The sequence below is a fragment of the Conger conger genome, chromosome 2 (assembly GCF_963514075.1).
Source record: "Conger conger chromosome 2, fConCon1.1, whole genome shotgun sequence".
NCBI classification, from domain to species: domain Eukaryota; kingdom Metazoa; phylum Chordata; class Actinopteri; order Anguilliformes; family Congridae; genus Conger; species Conger conger.
Window position 1 is genome coordinate 14,478,650 of NC_083761.1, and position 16,823 is coordinate 14,495,472.

The window sequence follows — 16,823 nt, forward strand, 5'->3', positions numbered from 1 at the left end:
TGGTGTATACGGCCAATTAGCTCAATGAGTAATTGGTGGAAAGAAAAACCTGCAGACACACCGGCCCTCCAGGACTGGAATTGCCCACCCCTAATACAGTAGATAGGTCCTTGGTCTGAAGAAGGATTACTTTGAACATTTCTAAATTCATACCATATCGGTCTTGGCCAGCATTAACCACCTATCTCCCATTCACTACTTTAGCTGTGTAAAAACATAAATCAGATCTTTGACCAAATGAAACAAACATACAACTGGGAATACATTTTATTAGTAATTAATATTTGCCAAATATACAGCCATTAATGTCTTTATCTAAATATTATATCATATAATTCATTTACAAAAGTAGGTCATTTGTTTCTTCCGTAATGTTCAGTAATTCGTAATGTGGTCAAATCAGAGAGACAGAGAGAGAGAGAGAGAGAGAGAGAGAGAGAGAGAGAGAGAGAGAGAGAGAGACAGAGAGACAGAGAGAGAGAGAGAGAGAGAGAGAGAGAGAGCACAAGCACTTCCCCTGCTATTTCTCCATACAGTGATTACATAGTGTATAAGAAACCAAAGGCAGGCCTCCAAGAACAGAAAACAGAAGGGATGGTGAGGTCACACAGAAAGCGTTCAGATAGAGTATATTCCAGTCTGCATATACCAGGACAGAGGGGGACATCTCTGACCTACTACCCGCCACGAGGGACTAACAAACTTGCTATGTAAGCTGAGGTAAAATCTGAATAATATTCCATCACCATATTTAAAATTATGTGACACAAATGTCCCGTCAGCAGATAAGCCAATAATAATAATAATCATACTCATAAATCACAATTTAAAATTGGTTTATCAACAAGTCAATGCGTTTACAGTAGGCTACTGTATAATGTATTTAATATAGCAAGTTGATAATGATAAAAACTAGCTCACAAATTTGTGATTCATTCAACCTAAAAGCCAATAATATATCCACACAAGGCAGAAGTTTCTGCAGAAAAGATGTATAATTGGTCACTGTGTACAGACAAAACAGTGCACTTCCCTGGTTTAAATTCATCAGATACTCTACCCCTACAATGTTGTCATCTTCCCTAGTCACATGGTCTAGGTTAGAGATGTCCATCTCTGTGCTCTCCTTGCATATTCCAGAAAACATTTCAAGCAGAGACTGCAGTGTCCAAATAAATACAAATCGTGTGTATAGCGGACACCCACATCCACTGTGTCTCACATTTAAAATATCGTGCATTTATGTAGCTGGACATATTTGCTTATACAACTCAGATTAAATACCATTTTAATGGATTTTACACCCTGCTTTGGGTTTAAACCTGCAATTTTCTGATTGCAAATTAAGTACTCTGGCAACCTATGGCACCAAATCTTAACCAAGTCTTGAGAAATATGACTGATTAATAAATAAATGAGTGTGTTAATATAGTACTTACCAAGGAGTATTGTTAACGTTCCAGTAAAGCGGGATGGGGGGGGGGGGGGGGGGTTGTTATCACTCAGCCCTGATTGGCTCAGTTCCTTGGACAATATCCAGTCTAGTCCCATACCTTAAAGTGCCTTAGTGCACCGCTTGCTTTCAGTCCAGTGAGCAAAAGAAAACAACATTGTCGGCTGTTGTAACAAATACAACTGGACTTCAACGGGAAAAGACACCAGCGAGTTCACAGCAAAAGGACAGAATTTTAAACTGTGTATTAACTTGCGTCAGTGCATTACACAACAAATAAAATTCAGAGGAACACACGGCAACAATGAATTGCTTCGTAAAAGGTTATTTTCCTGCACATGAATATTCACTACATGAACATATTTTAAACCAGCAAAATATATATGGAATGTAAACGAGACTTTCAACTGGATCGATATTTATACAGAATAGACCACTGCATGTCATTGCGTGAGCAGCTGCAGGAAATGAGCCCCTGCTATTTACAGTATTGCTGCAGTCTGAACCACGAAGCTTCAGCATAGTTTTAAGCATAGACTGATGTTGTGCAGTACACAGCAGTACCCTGGCTATCTTTGACCAAGGAAGATGCAACATATTTTCTGCTAAATTTCATCAACTGATTCACTTTCTAGAAGGAGATAAATTCCAGTAGTGCACTCGGTGTACGATACATTAACTGGGCTGGTTCTGAATTATTATTTTGGTCTGAACTCACAGCTATGCTGTGAGATATAACATAACGGCAAAAAATAAAACTAGTCTGTCATATTCAAATATCTAGATGGGCAGAAAACATGATTGTGAAATTTAAATTGGTGCACACTAATTAGACACCCACTGAATCAAATATTAAGATGAACTAAATGTAGTGAAAATATAACCTTTCTAAATCTCTAGTGACACTGAGTTGCTTGTAAAGTTTTTGACAAACATTTAACTCAATGTATGTCATCCAGTTTTTACACTTTGCATGTTAGGATTAGTATCATCATTAGTTTCTAGTCTTATGTAGAACAGATTTGTGTACAGAAACAGGAAATATATAAAAAGCTAATGCTGTAAAGCCCAGAAATGACATTAACCAAAAAAGGAAATAAGGCAGTGATTAAGGAGTATGACCACAATCATATAAATTCTTCCAAATTCAATTTCCTGCATATGAATAACAACGTCAACAAAAGAATGCTAATAGGTCAAATGAAACAATTGAATTTGAGTGCTATTTGGATAAGCATAAAGCCCTGAATACATAGGTATTTAATTTAATGCCACTCTTTGATTAGACTTCCCTAGGTAATTTCCCCAATGGTCTTAGAAGCTGCATCATCAGAAATACATAACATATATATATATATATATATATATATATATATATATATATATATATATATATATATATATATATATATATATATTAAAAATCTTATAGGGCTCATTCGTTTTTGATTATTCTAAAACATATAAAAAATTACATGGCAAAACAAGTTTGGATTTCCACCCCTACATTTGATTGCTCAGGAGGACCAAAACAGCCATGTTAAGTGACATAAATATCCTCAATGGAAGTTCCTGGGGGTTTCGAATACAACTGTAATGCTGCTCTGCCTTATAGAGAAGCTCGACTCGCGATTCAGATCCCAATGGAAATGTCATCCAGTCTCGCACATTAAAGCCTCTGCAATGCTGTACGGTCACAGACGACCGAAAACCATGCCCAAGAACAAATGCAAAACGGTTACCGTCAAGTCATGCATTTCGACCCGTCACAGTGAGTGTCACGTCCAATCGATGCGGAGCACACCTGGGGGCACTGGGCCGTCCAATGAGGCGTCAGCTCAGCCACGTTCTGCTGAAACGATGAGCAGAGGCTGATGGGAAGAGAACCGTGGATCTAAAGACATCATAGTGTCTACAGGGCTTCAGTCTCCTCTGCTCAGTGAAGCATGGAGGCCCTTTCCTGCAGCAGAAGAAAGCCTCCAATCATGCAGTATCGTTTTTTTGGGGGGGTTTTTTTCCTACTCTGCACTCAAGAATAGTAAAAGCAGCATATTGCATCAGGTGACACTAAAACCACGGCAACACCATATAAATAAGCTAAACTAATAACATCAATTAAAATTAAATAATTTGGATCCCGGTGTTGAAATATTTACCAAGGAACAGGCAAAGCAATTTGGCAGCAAATATACCTATAGGAAATATGAATCACGATTATTTTTTCCCCTATGCTGGATGATTATTTGGTTGTTCCAAACAGAAATATACATCTAAAAAAATATAAATTAGAAAAATCAGTAGTTTTATCGGTTTGCCTGGGTTCATTTTTCCAAATGGAGGGCGCGTAGGGGAAGCACAGTGTCCAGTTGTACTCCAGCGCAGTTTAACGTGCGAGCCACGGCCTTCAACACAAACACGGGTCTGAGAAGAACAATATAGAAAACATCCAGATGTCCAGAATCCACTGCACCAATTTTCTCTTTTGCAAAGATTAATATGTGAATAGCGATTAATTTACCTGAGTAAGACAGTTATAAACATTTCCTAACGGTACAAAACAAGCACACTTAATACACAAATACCTACAAAGAATTACTCGATTGATAGTGCAGATTTCCTTGCATGGGTGATGCTACACTTCCATTACCCTATTAGCCCGAGTTAATTAGAAGTGTGTCAAGAGAACGTACAATGAACCACAACACGAGGGGACTTATTCACTAAGGATCTGTTGCAGCACCGACAGCAGGTTTTTCAGGCCGTAGATGTAGCCTTCATCCTGGGTCTGGCTGGGGAAGACGTGGGCGAAGTCGATCATCCGGACTTCCGCGTCCCCGCCCAGGTCCGGCCCCCGGCGTTCCCCGTCCTCCTCTTCCCGCCGGGCTTGGACGGCGTTGCCGTTGGGCTGCTCCAGGGGGTTCTGGGTAATGAACTTCCACAGTTGGTCCTGCCGGGCGTTGCGGACGTCGTCGGGGGTGTCGCCGTGGCGACCCTGGCCGCAGCCCCGCCGGTGCAGGGCGTACATGCCGGACAGGCTCTGTCCCAGGGGCCCCAGGCGGAGGCCGTTCTCCCCGGGGCCAGTCACGTGGATGTTGTTGTTGAACTCCGCCACCACGCTGTCGTTCGGCACCCGGGCTTTGGGGAGCGGGGTCTCCCCCGGCGGACTGCTGGCGGCCATCTTGGGACCTCCCTCCTGGGGAGAGCCCTCGTACACAAACAGCAGGGAGCTTGCATAAAAATGTAACTGCCTCTGACCCTCGAACCACCGGAGGATCTTCTCCACTTTTTGGATACCGCCGCTGACTGCATCTTTCCTCAGGCCGTTCCCGTTGTAGAAGAACTTGGACAAGCCTGCCAGAGAAGGAGAGAAAGTGTTTCTAACATCAGCTTAGCAGAGGCAAGCACAGACTGCCTGTGGTAAACACTTTAACATGAATATTCTATTCCCTTTCCGAGCAAAAGGATTTTGATAACTGGATAGCTTTACCTATCTTTAAATATGCATAAAGAGCGCCGTTTGACTGACAGAAGCCTGTGCAAACAGGAAGTCCTCTACGTCATGGTAGCAGGACTGAACTCACAGGGGGAGCAGGACCTCACCGTCTTTGATGGTTTCCTTCACCAGGCCTCTTCCGTAATGCTGATCGTGAGTCTCGTAGCTGTCCGAGTTCACCTTGTATATCTGCGTGAGCAAAAGAGAGAGAATATCCCGTTTTTGAGATTAGATTTTTAACCAAATTCTGATAAATTTCTATAATATTGGGAGAGGATAAATCTAAGAAACAAATCTCAAATTAGAAACATTTTCAAAATAGGTTGACATTTTTAAAATTGTTCAAAAATTGTACAAGACAATGAAATCAAACTATGTCAAAAAGATATATTCAGTTTTCAGGCATTTATGTTTAAGATTGACAAAAAGGGTGTCAGCTTAAACACTGAAACTAAGTCAGAGGTCGCCCCCTGGTGGAAGAATGACACAATCACTCCATGGTGAAATGCAGGCAAACTGCTGGAATTCCAATCTCTTCTCCACTGACAAAGTGTTTTTGGATTTGGATTAAAAGCGTCTGCCAAATGACTAAAATGTAAAATGTAAATGTAATTATAAAACACTGTCTAGATCAAATGGAAGAAGTTGAACTGAGATGAAGAGGGGGTAAAGGGAGCTAGTCTGCGGACTGGCTAGCCGCTAGCCAAGTCTATGCTACGCTACGCTATCGGGTAGCATTCCTCCAGTATCAGTGGGATCGGCAGGGTAATTAACTGTAATGGGTCGCTTTGCTTTAGAGGGGAGGCCGAGTCAGGGTGTGGGGGGGGTGGGGTGGTGCTTTTTCCACGGTCCCTGCCAGAGGGCCGCGGCCCCCAGGGGACAGAAGGGAGGCTCATCCTGGAAGGCGCCGACCCGTGCCGGGGGCCCCCAGGGAGGCCTGTGTTCCTCACGCCTCCTCCTTTCACCGAAGACGCACTCTCCACCGAGGGCCGAAGGGAGCAGAGGGAGTCCGTCGGCGGGGCCAGGAAGGAGACTGCCGGCCTGTCACACGCTCCTTCTCCGTGTTGGAGAGGAGGCCTGGCCCCTTTCCCCCTCCCCAAACCATCGAGTCATGCTCCCGTGGCACCCATCCCCCTTCCCGCTACTGTCAAGCCAACTCATATTTCTGAGCGCTTCAAAGAGAACTTCCAGAACATTCCGATGTGAACGCAGCATACGCGTATCGGTTAATGAGAGCCTGACCCCGCTATCTGGAGGATGTCAGCCTCACGCACAACGCACAGAAGCTGAGCTGAGGAGGGCGGCTGCAGTGACGGGCGGGGCCCAGGATGAAGCAGATTTGGGAATTAGGATAACTGCTTCCTGCCGGAGTGATAACAGGACGCTTCCTCCTCGTATTCCCCGGCTGCCCCGGAGAACGAGAGAACGCGCTGCTCTGCCGAAACGATACCATCTCCGACATTTCCAGGGTGTTTATGAGTTACACGGGAAAAAGAAACACCATTTTCCTACAATCACTGACATGACATCCCCAACGTCTTTTTATACTGCAGGGCCTGTTAATCCGAGCATATTCAGGACTCAGTTCTACAGCCACTGTGGAAGAAGCCCATAAGCTGCCTGGCAGGCTCTGCCCTTTGGAATGGAAAGACAGCTGCATTCAATTATTCAATTAAAAGATGTCATACTGTTAGAACTGAAAAACATATTCCTCACAGTGTAAGGGTACAGAGACAAAGAGAATGGTCAAGTGACCTTACTCTGTCTATGTACGCTTAACTCTACAGGCACCAATCGAAATGTAATCTAAATAATATGCAAATAGCGTTAAATATACAGCATAATAGGCCTTCAGATAGGATATTATTGTGGATCGTTCTGTCAACTGTGCTTGCTTCCAAATACTATCGCAGCTGCTGTATCTGCACACATGGGCCTACAGTGTTTCAATTGTCCTAGCATAAGCAACACGGGTAAGATGTTTCCTGAGGGCTGCAGACATGTTAAACGCTTGTCATACCAGGCATCCAAATCCTGTTGCTTCTAACAAAATTATACACTCTTTCATGGGGTTTTTAATGATCTTCAACAATATAACCTTTCATATTTATTCATTACATGCAGTTATGCAAAGTATGATCTGTTATAAAAGGTTATTGTTGATCTGCTCACGTACTCTGTGTCATGTTGATACACTCGATAACCGAGCAACAGGGGCAGCAACACCATGATGTAATTAAAACACATTATATCAGACTAAATTCTGTGTACTGGGAAGTGGGTTCAATTTACAGTCTCCAAATGGTAAAAATGGCTCCATGAAAATAGGCGTAAGAAATTGAATTGGAATAGAACTTGAGATTTTCTATTGTGCGCAAATAGCACAATGGAAAATTGAGGAATTACTTGATGATAGAAAGGGTTTGTTGAGCTCTGAGAGAGAGCAGTCCAGGGCGGAGTGGAGATATCGTGACTCACACACAGGATGGCACTCATTCATGGACTGAGCGACAGCGGAAGCTTTGTGTGTTTTCTGTGGATTCAGAATAGAGGAATGCTGCCATATTCAGTTAACAGTGCAAATAAAATAACGACAAAAAACAACAAATCTACAAGGGCGAATATCGAAGGGTTTTGTCGATGTATAAGCTCTAGCTGGGCACATTGGGAATAATTTCAGACCTGATGGGAAGATAATTTAATTGTGTTTCAGGGGTGTGTGCATGAGAATTGGATTTTGTCCATTAGCAGCATCAATTTCAGAAACTCAGAAAAACGCTAAATACTAGTAATCAGGAAGCAAAGGGATGGACAGACAATGTTTCCATTGATTTCCTCACTACCCCTGACACAATACACACCCGTTCAACAGTAATGTAATAGTGACAAATACACTCTTGATCCAAGATCCATGACTCACACTGACACACTGTATGTGCGTGTGTGTGTCTGCAGGCATGTGATACTTATCCGGTTTAAAAAAAATATTTAACTCATTTCAGACAATCGATAGTTTACACAAAACATCCGATAGCATTAAAGACAAATGAATAAATCCTAAATTCAAACCTCCAAGCGTATAACGCAGACTGGCGGTGTGAACTTGGGGCCAGGTGTACGGGAGTTACCAGTGAGAGCGCTCAGGGCAGGGTGGTGAAAAGACGGCTCCATTCCAGCCCAGGCTGCCTGCGCTCAGCTCAAAGTCCTCTTTGCGCTCTTTATTTACGGGGCTTGGAGCATCGTCGCTCCGGGCCCCGGCGGGAAGATAAGGGCTGACGGAGCGGTTACTGAGGGAAACGAGGCTCCTCCTCGCCCGCCGGTCGCAGGCTGTGATTGGCTGCACGGCGGGCGCGGCGTTTGTTCTCGTTACACGCGCGTCCGCTCCGGTTAAGGCCCGCGTCGGGCGGACTGATTTATTTCACCTGAGGAAAGAGCTCCTCGCGCGTCGTTGTGTAACATTATTACATCATAAATCCCATCTCGGGCTTGATGTTCCTGACCGCGTCTCTGCGGGGCTAATTCAGCGATCCAAAGAACACTGACCTATTGTGCTCTCCCCTCCCCGGCCGTCTGATAGCCGAGGACGTTAATTAAAGCGCGGCACGCCCTGGAATTAGTGCGTGGGACAGGGCCGAAGGGAGAACGGCAAGTGGATGTTGTCAACGGACGTGTCTGTTGAGAGACTCGGCCAAATGCGGACAGACCGTTGAGGAGACAAAGCTACGACCGCGACTGCACTGTACCCACAGGCCTGTTCAAGTCAGGGCCTGAATAGGAGACACTCTGCTGAAAATGTCACAGAGTCCCCTACAAAGAGGGGTGGGAGTGCTTCGCTCCCATAGGGAAGGGGTCACATGACATTCCAAAGACTGCACCAAAGGTCACATGTCAGTGAGAGTGCGAGCACAATCAGCAGGGTGACAAAAGCCCAGAGATTTTCCACAGCTTTGTCTGCTGTTGATCTTGTAAGTCATAAATTACCTCAACCACTCCTGTGTATATGTGGACAGAAAAAAAAACTGACAAGTAGTACTTATCACAGGAACAACCCAGTCCTTTTGCCTTGCAACAACAGGGTGCTTCATGAACAAAAAACATCCAACAAACAAGTTTGTGCTGAGAACACCCATTTCATCAAGAAAAATGGTTCTTTCGGTGTTTGGAGAGGCTGCTGGACTCACCCGCATTCCCAGCACCAGGAATCCCATCTCCTCCATGAGGGGGTACTTCTTAATCTGCTGCTCTCTCTTCTCCTGGGAGGCGAAGGGGTCGTAGCTCCTCTGCCCGATCTTCACGTCCATGATGCAGGGCTTCTGGAACTTTCTGGTCACATCTTCCAGCTTCAGGTACAGCTCTGTGGGCCGAAAAGCCAAGCAGAAGGTCAGAGAGAAAAGGGAACGATTGCCGTCTCAAAGCAACCTCGTTCAATTCGATCACCAGGGCTCCAATTCCATTTAATCACCAGGGTTCAAACTGAAGGATTGGTTCAGTCATTTTGTATCGCTTTTCTGTTACTTAGAACAACATTTAAATTAGTCACTCAAACCACAGGAGAAATACCACTGCGGTGCAACTGAAAAGAGGCCTTGTGTGACTTAGCGAGGTCTTATCTGACTACAGTGGAAAATTGTCTGGTGGTTAAGCAAGAAGAAAAATGCAAATCGGCATTGAGATAAAATGCCTGCTCACGTTAGCAGAACTATCATTCACATTATCAGAGTGCTGCTGGGCAATTGTGAAACAGCACTTTCCACAACAGAGAAAATGCAAATGCTTACAGGGATGAGCCTTACAACATCAAAGGCCTTTCTTCTTAAATAGTTCTCCCTAAGTTTCCATCTGCTGTGCCTGGACAGGCATGCAGTAATATTACCAACACATTATCTTGTAAAACTCAGCTAGTGCAGCTAGAAAATGGATGAACAATCAACAATATCAGCAGGCACCATTTCATATAGACAAACAACACCAAAGACCAGGAGACAAATTAAGTCTGCAACACTCCAGATGATAGGTGTGGGAATTGTGCCTAATGTGAGCCTGATATCTTTATATCTGTTGTTGTTGCATCTTACCTCTAGGGTAAGGAGTAATGCCGTAACTAAACAAAGTGCAATTCCTACGGTGTGAATGAGAGTGCAGTGACTCCCTGTCTCGGATAAAAAGCCTAATAAAAACGTCCCTTTGGGCCACCGTGTTGGGGGTGTGTGTGTGGGGCGAAGAGTCCACGGTTGTTATCAGTTAATGAAGCAGTCAAGTGTTTCCTCTGAGGAATGCACGCGCATTTCTCAGAAGCCATTCTGTCAAAAAATTTAACTGTGTATACAGTTACCACAAAACCTATGACCTAATTTTACAAGGAAACGTACGGCATTGTGCACAAACTCGTTTTCTAGGACTCTGACGGAAGGGAATGTTTCACAATCACTTCGGAAAGGAGAGGGATGGTGTTCCCTGAAGCGCTCTTACCTGCGGGGGTGTCAGGTGAAGACCAAGCCCCAAAATATTTTGGCAGATATTGCTGAAGCTCCAAGAGAACTGGGTCACTGCAGTCTTCAGCATAGACCTATGGAGAATAAATGGGAAAGGGGGGAGAAAAAAATATGTTTTGACTAAATGTACAAGGTATCAATTAACTGTGGTGAATTCAGTGATCTTCAAACTGGCAGAAGAGCCAAGCACCTTCTCTTCAACAAACCATTTCGAACAGTGGATACATTCTCTTCACATTAGTTACCACATTAGTGACCACAGTATTGGTTAGGTGTATGATTTAAACAGATCATTCAAGCCCCACCCCCACTTCCACTGCTGCATTCTGTCTCTCCATAATGTATGCGTGATGCAGTGCTGAATAAACAACTTTCATTATTTACAGGGTGATTATCGACGAGCAAGCCAAGCATCTCAAGCCACAGTACACCAGAGGTGGGATCTTGGGGGTGGGCAGTCAAGTGTAGACGTGGCGGGCACCGGTCGTGGACGGCGTGAAGTAAAGACCTTCTTAAAGTCTTTAAATAAACAGAAGACCCTCTGTTATTTATCCGCACAACTGACCTCTCCTGCTGAGCGGCTCAAGTGCGCCGCATTAGCCCACCGAACCCTGCCAAACCGAAAACCCTCCCAGCCACTCGAAGGGCACGGCCTACAGGAAAACCTTTGGCGTGTGTAAAAATGACAAATCAGGCCCTTGGAGTAGCCATCCCCTTAGAGTCTGTTATTATGTTCCAGTGCTGTGCGATACGGCGCTGAAGCGCTGCTGGCGGAAGGGATTCCTATTTACATCCTCATCAGACTGCTCTGCACGACCACAGCCCCCGTTCAGGCCACTCTTGACAAACTATTTTAAACATGTCTGAAACTGCTCAGGACAACAAGTGTGTGTCACGGGTGATGGATGGAAAGAGCAACGGGTCATTTGCGCACGACTCCCACGTCAGTTTAACAGATTAGCCACCTGGCTTCCGACTGGAGAGAGAGTGAGGGGTGCGACTGAAGCGAACTGCGTTTGCCAGAGGAAAACCGAGCAGGTTATCCGCACACCGCTGAAAATATTTATACAGGCACGAGCAAACAATATACGGCTAACAGCTACTTGCGCTTAGCTGCAAAAACATGCAGCTTTTTAAGAAATTGGATTTAGAGCTGGATGGAAAATGTCCGAAGAAAAGACAGTGAAGTGTACGTGCGCACTTAACATGACTGGCAAAACTGTGCAGGAGTATATCATTGTTTGCGTATGTTTTTACATGGTGCATGTGTACACTAAGATAACCAGTTAGAAAGACAGTCGAACTGGATGCGTACATGAACCACAGGTAAGATAAGTTTCCCTCAGTACAGGTCTGAATAAAAATACTAATGTATTTATGTAAAAATATAAATACACTGTTACAATGGCCACAATTACATGAGGAAGAAAGAAATAAAAAAGAGAGAATGGGGAAAGGTCCCACGGAGAACATCCCAGGATGATCGGAACAGTGTTTAAAGTCTTTCTCGTCTTTAATTATATTTTCACTGCAGAGGACAGTGAGTTTGCTGTAGTAAATTCTTCAGTTACAGCGTAACCACAAAAGGCGATGTGTTCTGCAGTTCTGGGAAGGAATCCTGATCACTGATCAGATCAGTAATTAAGGCATTCCAGCAGCTGATCTTCTCAAGATCAGTGGCCTCCTCTGCTCTTCCCTCACTCCTTAACCATCTCTTCAGATCTCCCAACATTTTTCATTTGGCCTAAACCAAGAATACTAATGCAATTTTTATCAAGTTAAAGGCAATATGACATGAAAATTAAAAAACAAAAAAAAACATTGATTTAAGCATAACGATACAGCGCAGGGGAAAATATATATATATCTTTTTTTTTAGATAAAAATGAACTTATGCCATTCAGTGGTACATGTAAACATATTTGGGTTACTGTGAGAGGTAATAGAAAACAGTGCAGGTATTACTTTGGGGTACAGTTTGTTGGTGAGCTAGAGAAGAGGAAATTCAGCATTCATCTTTTTTTCTCAAGGACAGAAAATAAAATAGCAGAGGGAACCCATCCTCAAAATCAGTTGCCTATACTTGACATAAAGTCAGAGGACCAGACTTCAGAAAAAAGGAATCTGACCAAATCCTCAGGAACCCAAACACATTACTCACACAATTTACGCAATCATACAAATTATTCTGAAATTATTACACATGCTGCATATGTACAGTTCCCTTATATATGTATAGCATATGCTTTCTTAAAATAGAATAAATGGCAGTTTACATTAATGCTTACTGTATGCAAACTTTTCTATTTCAGAGCCCTTGTGTGAATTAACTGGGCCCAGAAAAAATTCTTGACAGAAACCATGTCCTTTAGCCAAAAGGTCCAGGTGTTACCTGGCTGTAGAACTGCATTTCCCTTGGGCCTCGGGGTGGAGGTTGTAGCTGCTTCAGAACCGTGCCATCTGGATGCTGCAGAATACCTGTTCAAGACACACAGGCTAAGGGAGAGAGCACTACCTGTATGCACAGCTACATTTCAGTTGTTATATAGGCCAAAATACTAAGTGCATACACAGTAAGTTGGATTTCTGTTGGTCTTATGTAAACCCTATTAGAGTTTAATTGACACTGAAAATGTGGGGATTTACTAACAAAACAAAGCTATCCTTGGGCAATAGAACAAGATAATTGTTGGCAAAACAAATCAAAGTTTTGTAAAAGGTGAATAAAGGAAATAAGTTCTGCATATGTACTGAAGGTGACAAGCAAAATGCCAGTTACACATCTCCTGAAAACCATACCCCCAGCCCCATTTAATGGGATTCTTTGAAGAGCTGACTCGACAGGACTGCGCCTACACAAAAAGCCCTCGCCCTCACTGGGCTCCATTCAGAGAACTGCAGTACCTCAGCGCTGCATTGTCCAAAATCTCCAAAACTGCTGACCCCTTCCGAGTCAACTGTGGAAAAAAAACCTCCATCTGAACGCTGTGCCCTCTGCCTGGGATTATTGCCTAAGTCCCACAAGAGGGACAGCCAAAGCAATACTTTCATGACAGCAACTTTCATCAGTCAATGCAGAACAGGTTAACCAAAAAACCAACCTCATGAATCCCTTTCTACTGCTTCTCAAAGGTGTTTACAGGGAGTGTTCACATCTAGTTCATAGGTTCCAACCATATTTCTTTATCTCAAAGACAAATCTATAGTATATGTGTATGCAAACATGGCTAAAACAATACATCAAACACAGAATTAGTACATCATGAATTAGTACAAATACACAATAAATCAGCCTACTATAATCATGAAAACCATTTATTACACTATCAGAAATAAAGGTATGAAAAGTGCCTAAAAATGTATAAATGCTAGTAGCTAGGGTGGTACCTTATAGATACATAAAAGTATATCCCTAACCAGCAATATACAATTCATTTGTAACTTTTTTGTTTGTAAAACATACTAATTTGTACACAAAGAGAACATTACTGTACTTTCAGGGTACATTTGGGAAATGTGATCCTTGAAGAACAAAAATGTACCTCCAGTTTCACTCTATTTATGAGAGTGTAGGATGTGCAAATAAGACCAGGTTTATTGCTATTTCTAATTTTTCCATTATGCTGAACTCACACTGTGAATCACTGTAGCCAAAACCTACACTCAGTGAGCACTTTATTAGGTATTTATTACTTCTTTTTTTTTAACTTATTAAGTCACTGCTGCTGTAGCCTATCCACTTAAAGGTTTGACGCGTTGTGTGTTCAGAGTTGCTCTTCGGCATATCACTGTTGTAATGTGTGGTTATTTGTGTTACTGTCACCTTCCTGTCAGCTTCGATCAGGCTTGCCCTTCTCCACTGACCTCTCTCATTAACAAGGCATTTCTTTCTGCAGAACTGCTGCCCACTGGATGTTTTTTGTTTTGCACAATTCTCTGCAAACTCGAGAGACTGTTGTGCGTGAAAATCCCAGAAGATCAGCAGTTGCTGAGATACTCAAACTACCCTGTCTGGCACCAACAATCATTCCATGATCAAAGTCACTTAGATCACATTTCTTCCCCATTCCACATTTGGTCTGAATAACAGCTGAACCTCTTGACCATATCTGCATGCTTTATGCATTTAGTTGCTGCCATATGACTGGCTGATTAAATATTTGCATTAACAAGCTGGTGTACAGGTCTACCTAATAAAGTGATCACTGAGTGTATATCCTCACACAAATAGTGTGGCCACTCTTCTAATCTACTTGAAATTTTGCAAAAAAAAAATATCCTTTGGCTATTCATTCACTATGGATACAGAAATGCAATGTTTTCTTTGTTTTTTTTAATGAGTGGAAAGGTGAAATCAACTTATTCAGCTATTCAGACTAAAGGCGCCAATCAAGACAACATCTGACAAGACTTTGTGAAGTTGGGAGTAATTCTTTCAACTAGAGGCCATCACCACAGATAAGGAAACATATATTACTGAACTATTCTACTCAACACCTTTGTTTCCTGTAAACATCAGACTCTCAAGGCTTCATCAACATATCACCCATCAGGTGACCAAAGGCTTGAATACTGACCAAACCACTCCTAAAAACTTTATTTAGTCTTATAGACTTTATTTACATAATGCTGTTTTCACCGTGACAAAATAGTAAGCAATAAATTAATAACATTTACTTTTTGCTACGAAGAGTAGCTGCCCATTTCAATAACTGTATGAAACCTACTGCGTGACGGTGGAAAAGTAGGCTGTTGAACTATTAAGGCGAGATTATTTCACTGCTACAGTATGCCGGGAGCACTTGTGAAATGAAGTGCTGTAATTACATTTCCATGTTTCTAAATACTTAACTAACTGGTTTCTACTTGGTAAAACTAATGTGCCAAAAGGTAGCTTGTGCAACAGTTCATCAGTGAAATATGTCATTTTAATTGCGGGAACATTCATTTCCAAAGAGAACTCTGTGATCCTTTCCGGAACAACCTAAACGTGTTACTCTAACATATCCATAACTGCCATTTCTATTGTAATTCAAGTGGTCCTGACATACATAATATCGTGGTTCCAAGAATGTATAACAACTGCAATAGTTCTGAATGTATTAAGCATTTATAAAAGAGATTTATTTTGAAATGGCATTCGAAATATCTCATTATATCGTTATTTTCTACGAGGGGTACAGTTTATGCCTGTCGTTTCACTAAGGTGTGATGCTTTTATGTTTAAATAAAACGTCAATCGACAGGCTGGTAAATACATAATACCCTATTGGCTAACTACAATAATAGAACAAAAATGATAGAATAAATAAAGGCACACATAGGTAGCTTCAAGTTACATTGTTCATATTGGAAATGTCAGCAAACCTACAGCCAACTAATATCAGCATTTCACTAATATACTGACCGACTTTATCCACGCCGTACTTATGACCAGCCACTTGATGGGACAGTGGCACGCAGCCATTCAGGTGAGTCTGAGGTCCATCCTGCACGGTCTTTCCCTTCTTTGTTACGGAGTGACTTATATCCAGACTCCCAGGACTATTTATTTCCAATTTCCCCAGTGCTAGAGATGAGTCCATTAGGCCTATTTCATGTTGAGTTGACATTTTAACAGTTGACATTAAAGTTAATGGCTCCGTTTAAATATTAAAATAATAGCCAGGTAGCTACATCACTGAATTAAATTTCACATATTGGTTTTATATGGCAAGCCATCGTGGCTCCACGACACAATTTCGACGAACACTGAAATAACTTGTCATTTTAGTAGTGTCTATCAGGCTACCATGATATAGGACAACTGCAGGCTATGCGTATCAAGGTCCGCGAACATTTGTTAAAATGCTTTCACATTTTAAACGGCAACACAAAATACAGGCTCGCCACATCCCACTTCCTCGCCGAGGGACGTCAGTGCTCCTCCTCTGTATTGTGATTACAGCTGAAGAGAGGAACCACATCGGCTACAATTCCAAGACTACTGGAATTTTTCGCGACACTGCTAGTGTCGCTTAAAATCTGATGTCTGAATAACATAACGATACATAATAAAACAAGCCTGGTCTGTAGCTTTCATCTACACATCCCAGCAGCAAGTAAACGTGTCATCACCCTGACGCATTAGCCAGCTAGCTGCTCTCCCTCTTCCACTCCGACGTGAGAGCAGAGCAACAGAAAATAAACCTGTGCCAATGCACGGTTGCTTAATTCCAGATTTCTCTTGTCCAGAATGCGAGGATGCTGTATGAATCTCTTCCCAGTTTATTATAGCGTCACGCGTTTGTCATCCCGTATGATCCAGTTCCCGTAAACTAGGATAAGCAGCGACTCTACCCATTGTCGTCTAACACATTTGCGGCATTTCCAGTACTGTCGTAAT

At 42.6% G+C, this 16,823-nt stretch overlaps 1 protein-coding gene across 2 annotated transcripts; it reads right to left on the reverse strand.

Annotated features, from left to right (window-relative positions):
* Positions 1 to 2,853: 2,853 nt before the first annotated feature.
* Positions 2,854 to 16,786, reverse strand: ipmkb (inositol polyphosphate multikinase b). 2 transcript variants are annotated; one of them, XM_061233178.1, is made up of 6 exons: positions 15,846 to 16,786; positions 12,831 to 12,916; positions 10,416 to 10,512; positions 9,128 to 9,300; positions 5,054 to 5,135; positions 2,854 to 4,804 (listed from the first exon to the last, which is right to left on the reverse strand). In XM_061233178.1, exons 1-6 carry the CDS (start codon positions 16,063 to 16,065, stop codon positions 4,167 to 4,169), a joined length of 1,296 nt encoding a protein of 431 aa, XP_061089162.1. In that variant the 5' UTR covers positions 16,066 to 16,786; the 3' UTR covers positions 2,854 to 4,166. The 2 variants fall into 2 exon arrangements, with proteins under 2 accessions (XP_061089162.1, XP_061089163.1); XM_061233179.1 differs by having other exon boundaries at positions 5,035 to 5,135.
* Positions 16,787 to 16,823: the final 37 nt, after the last annotated feature.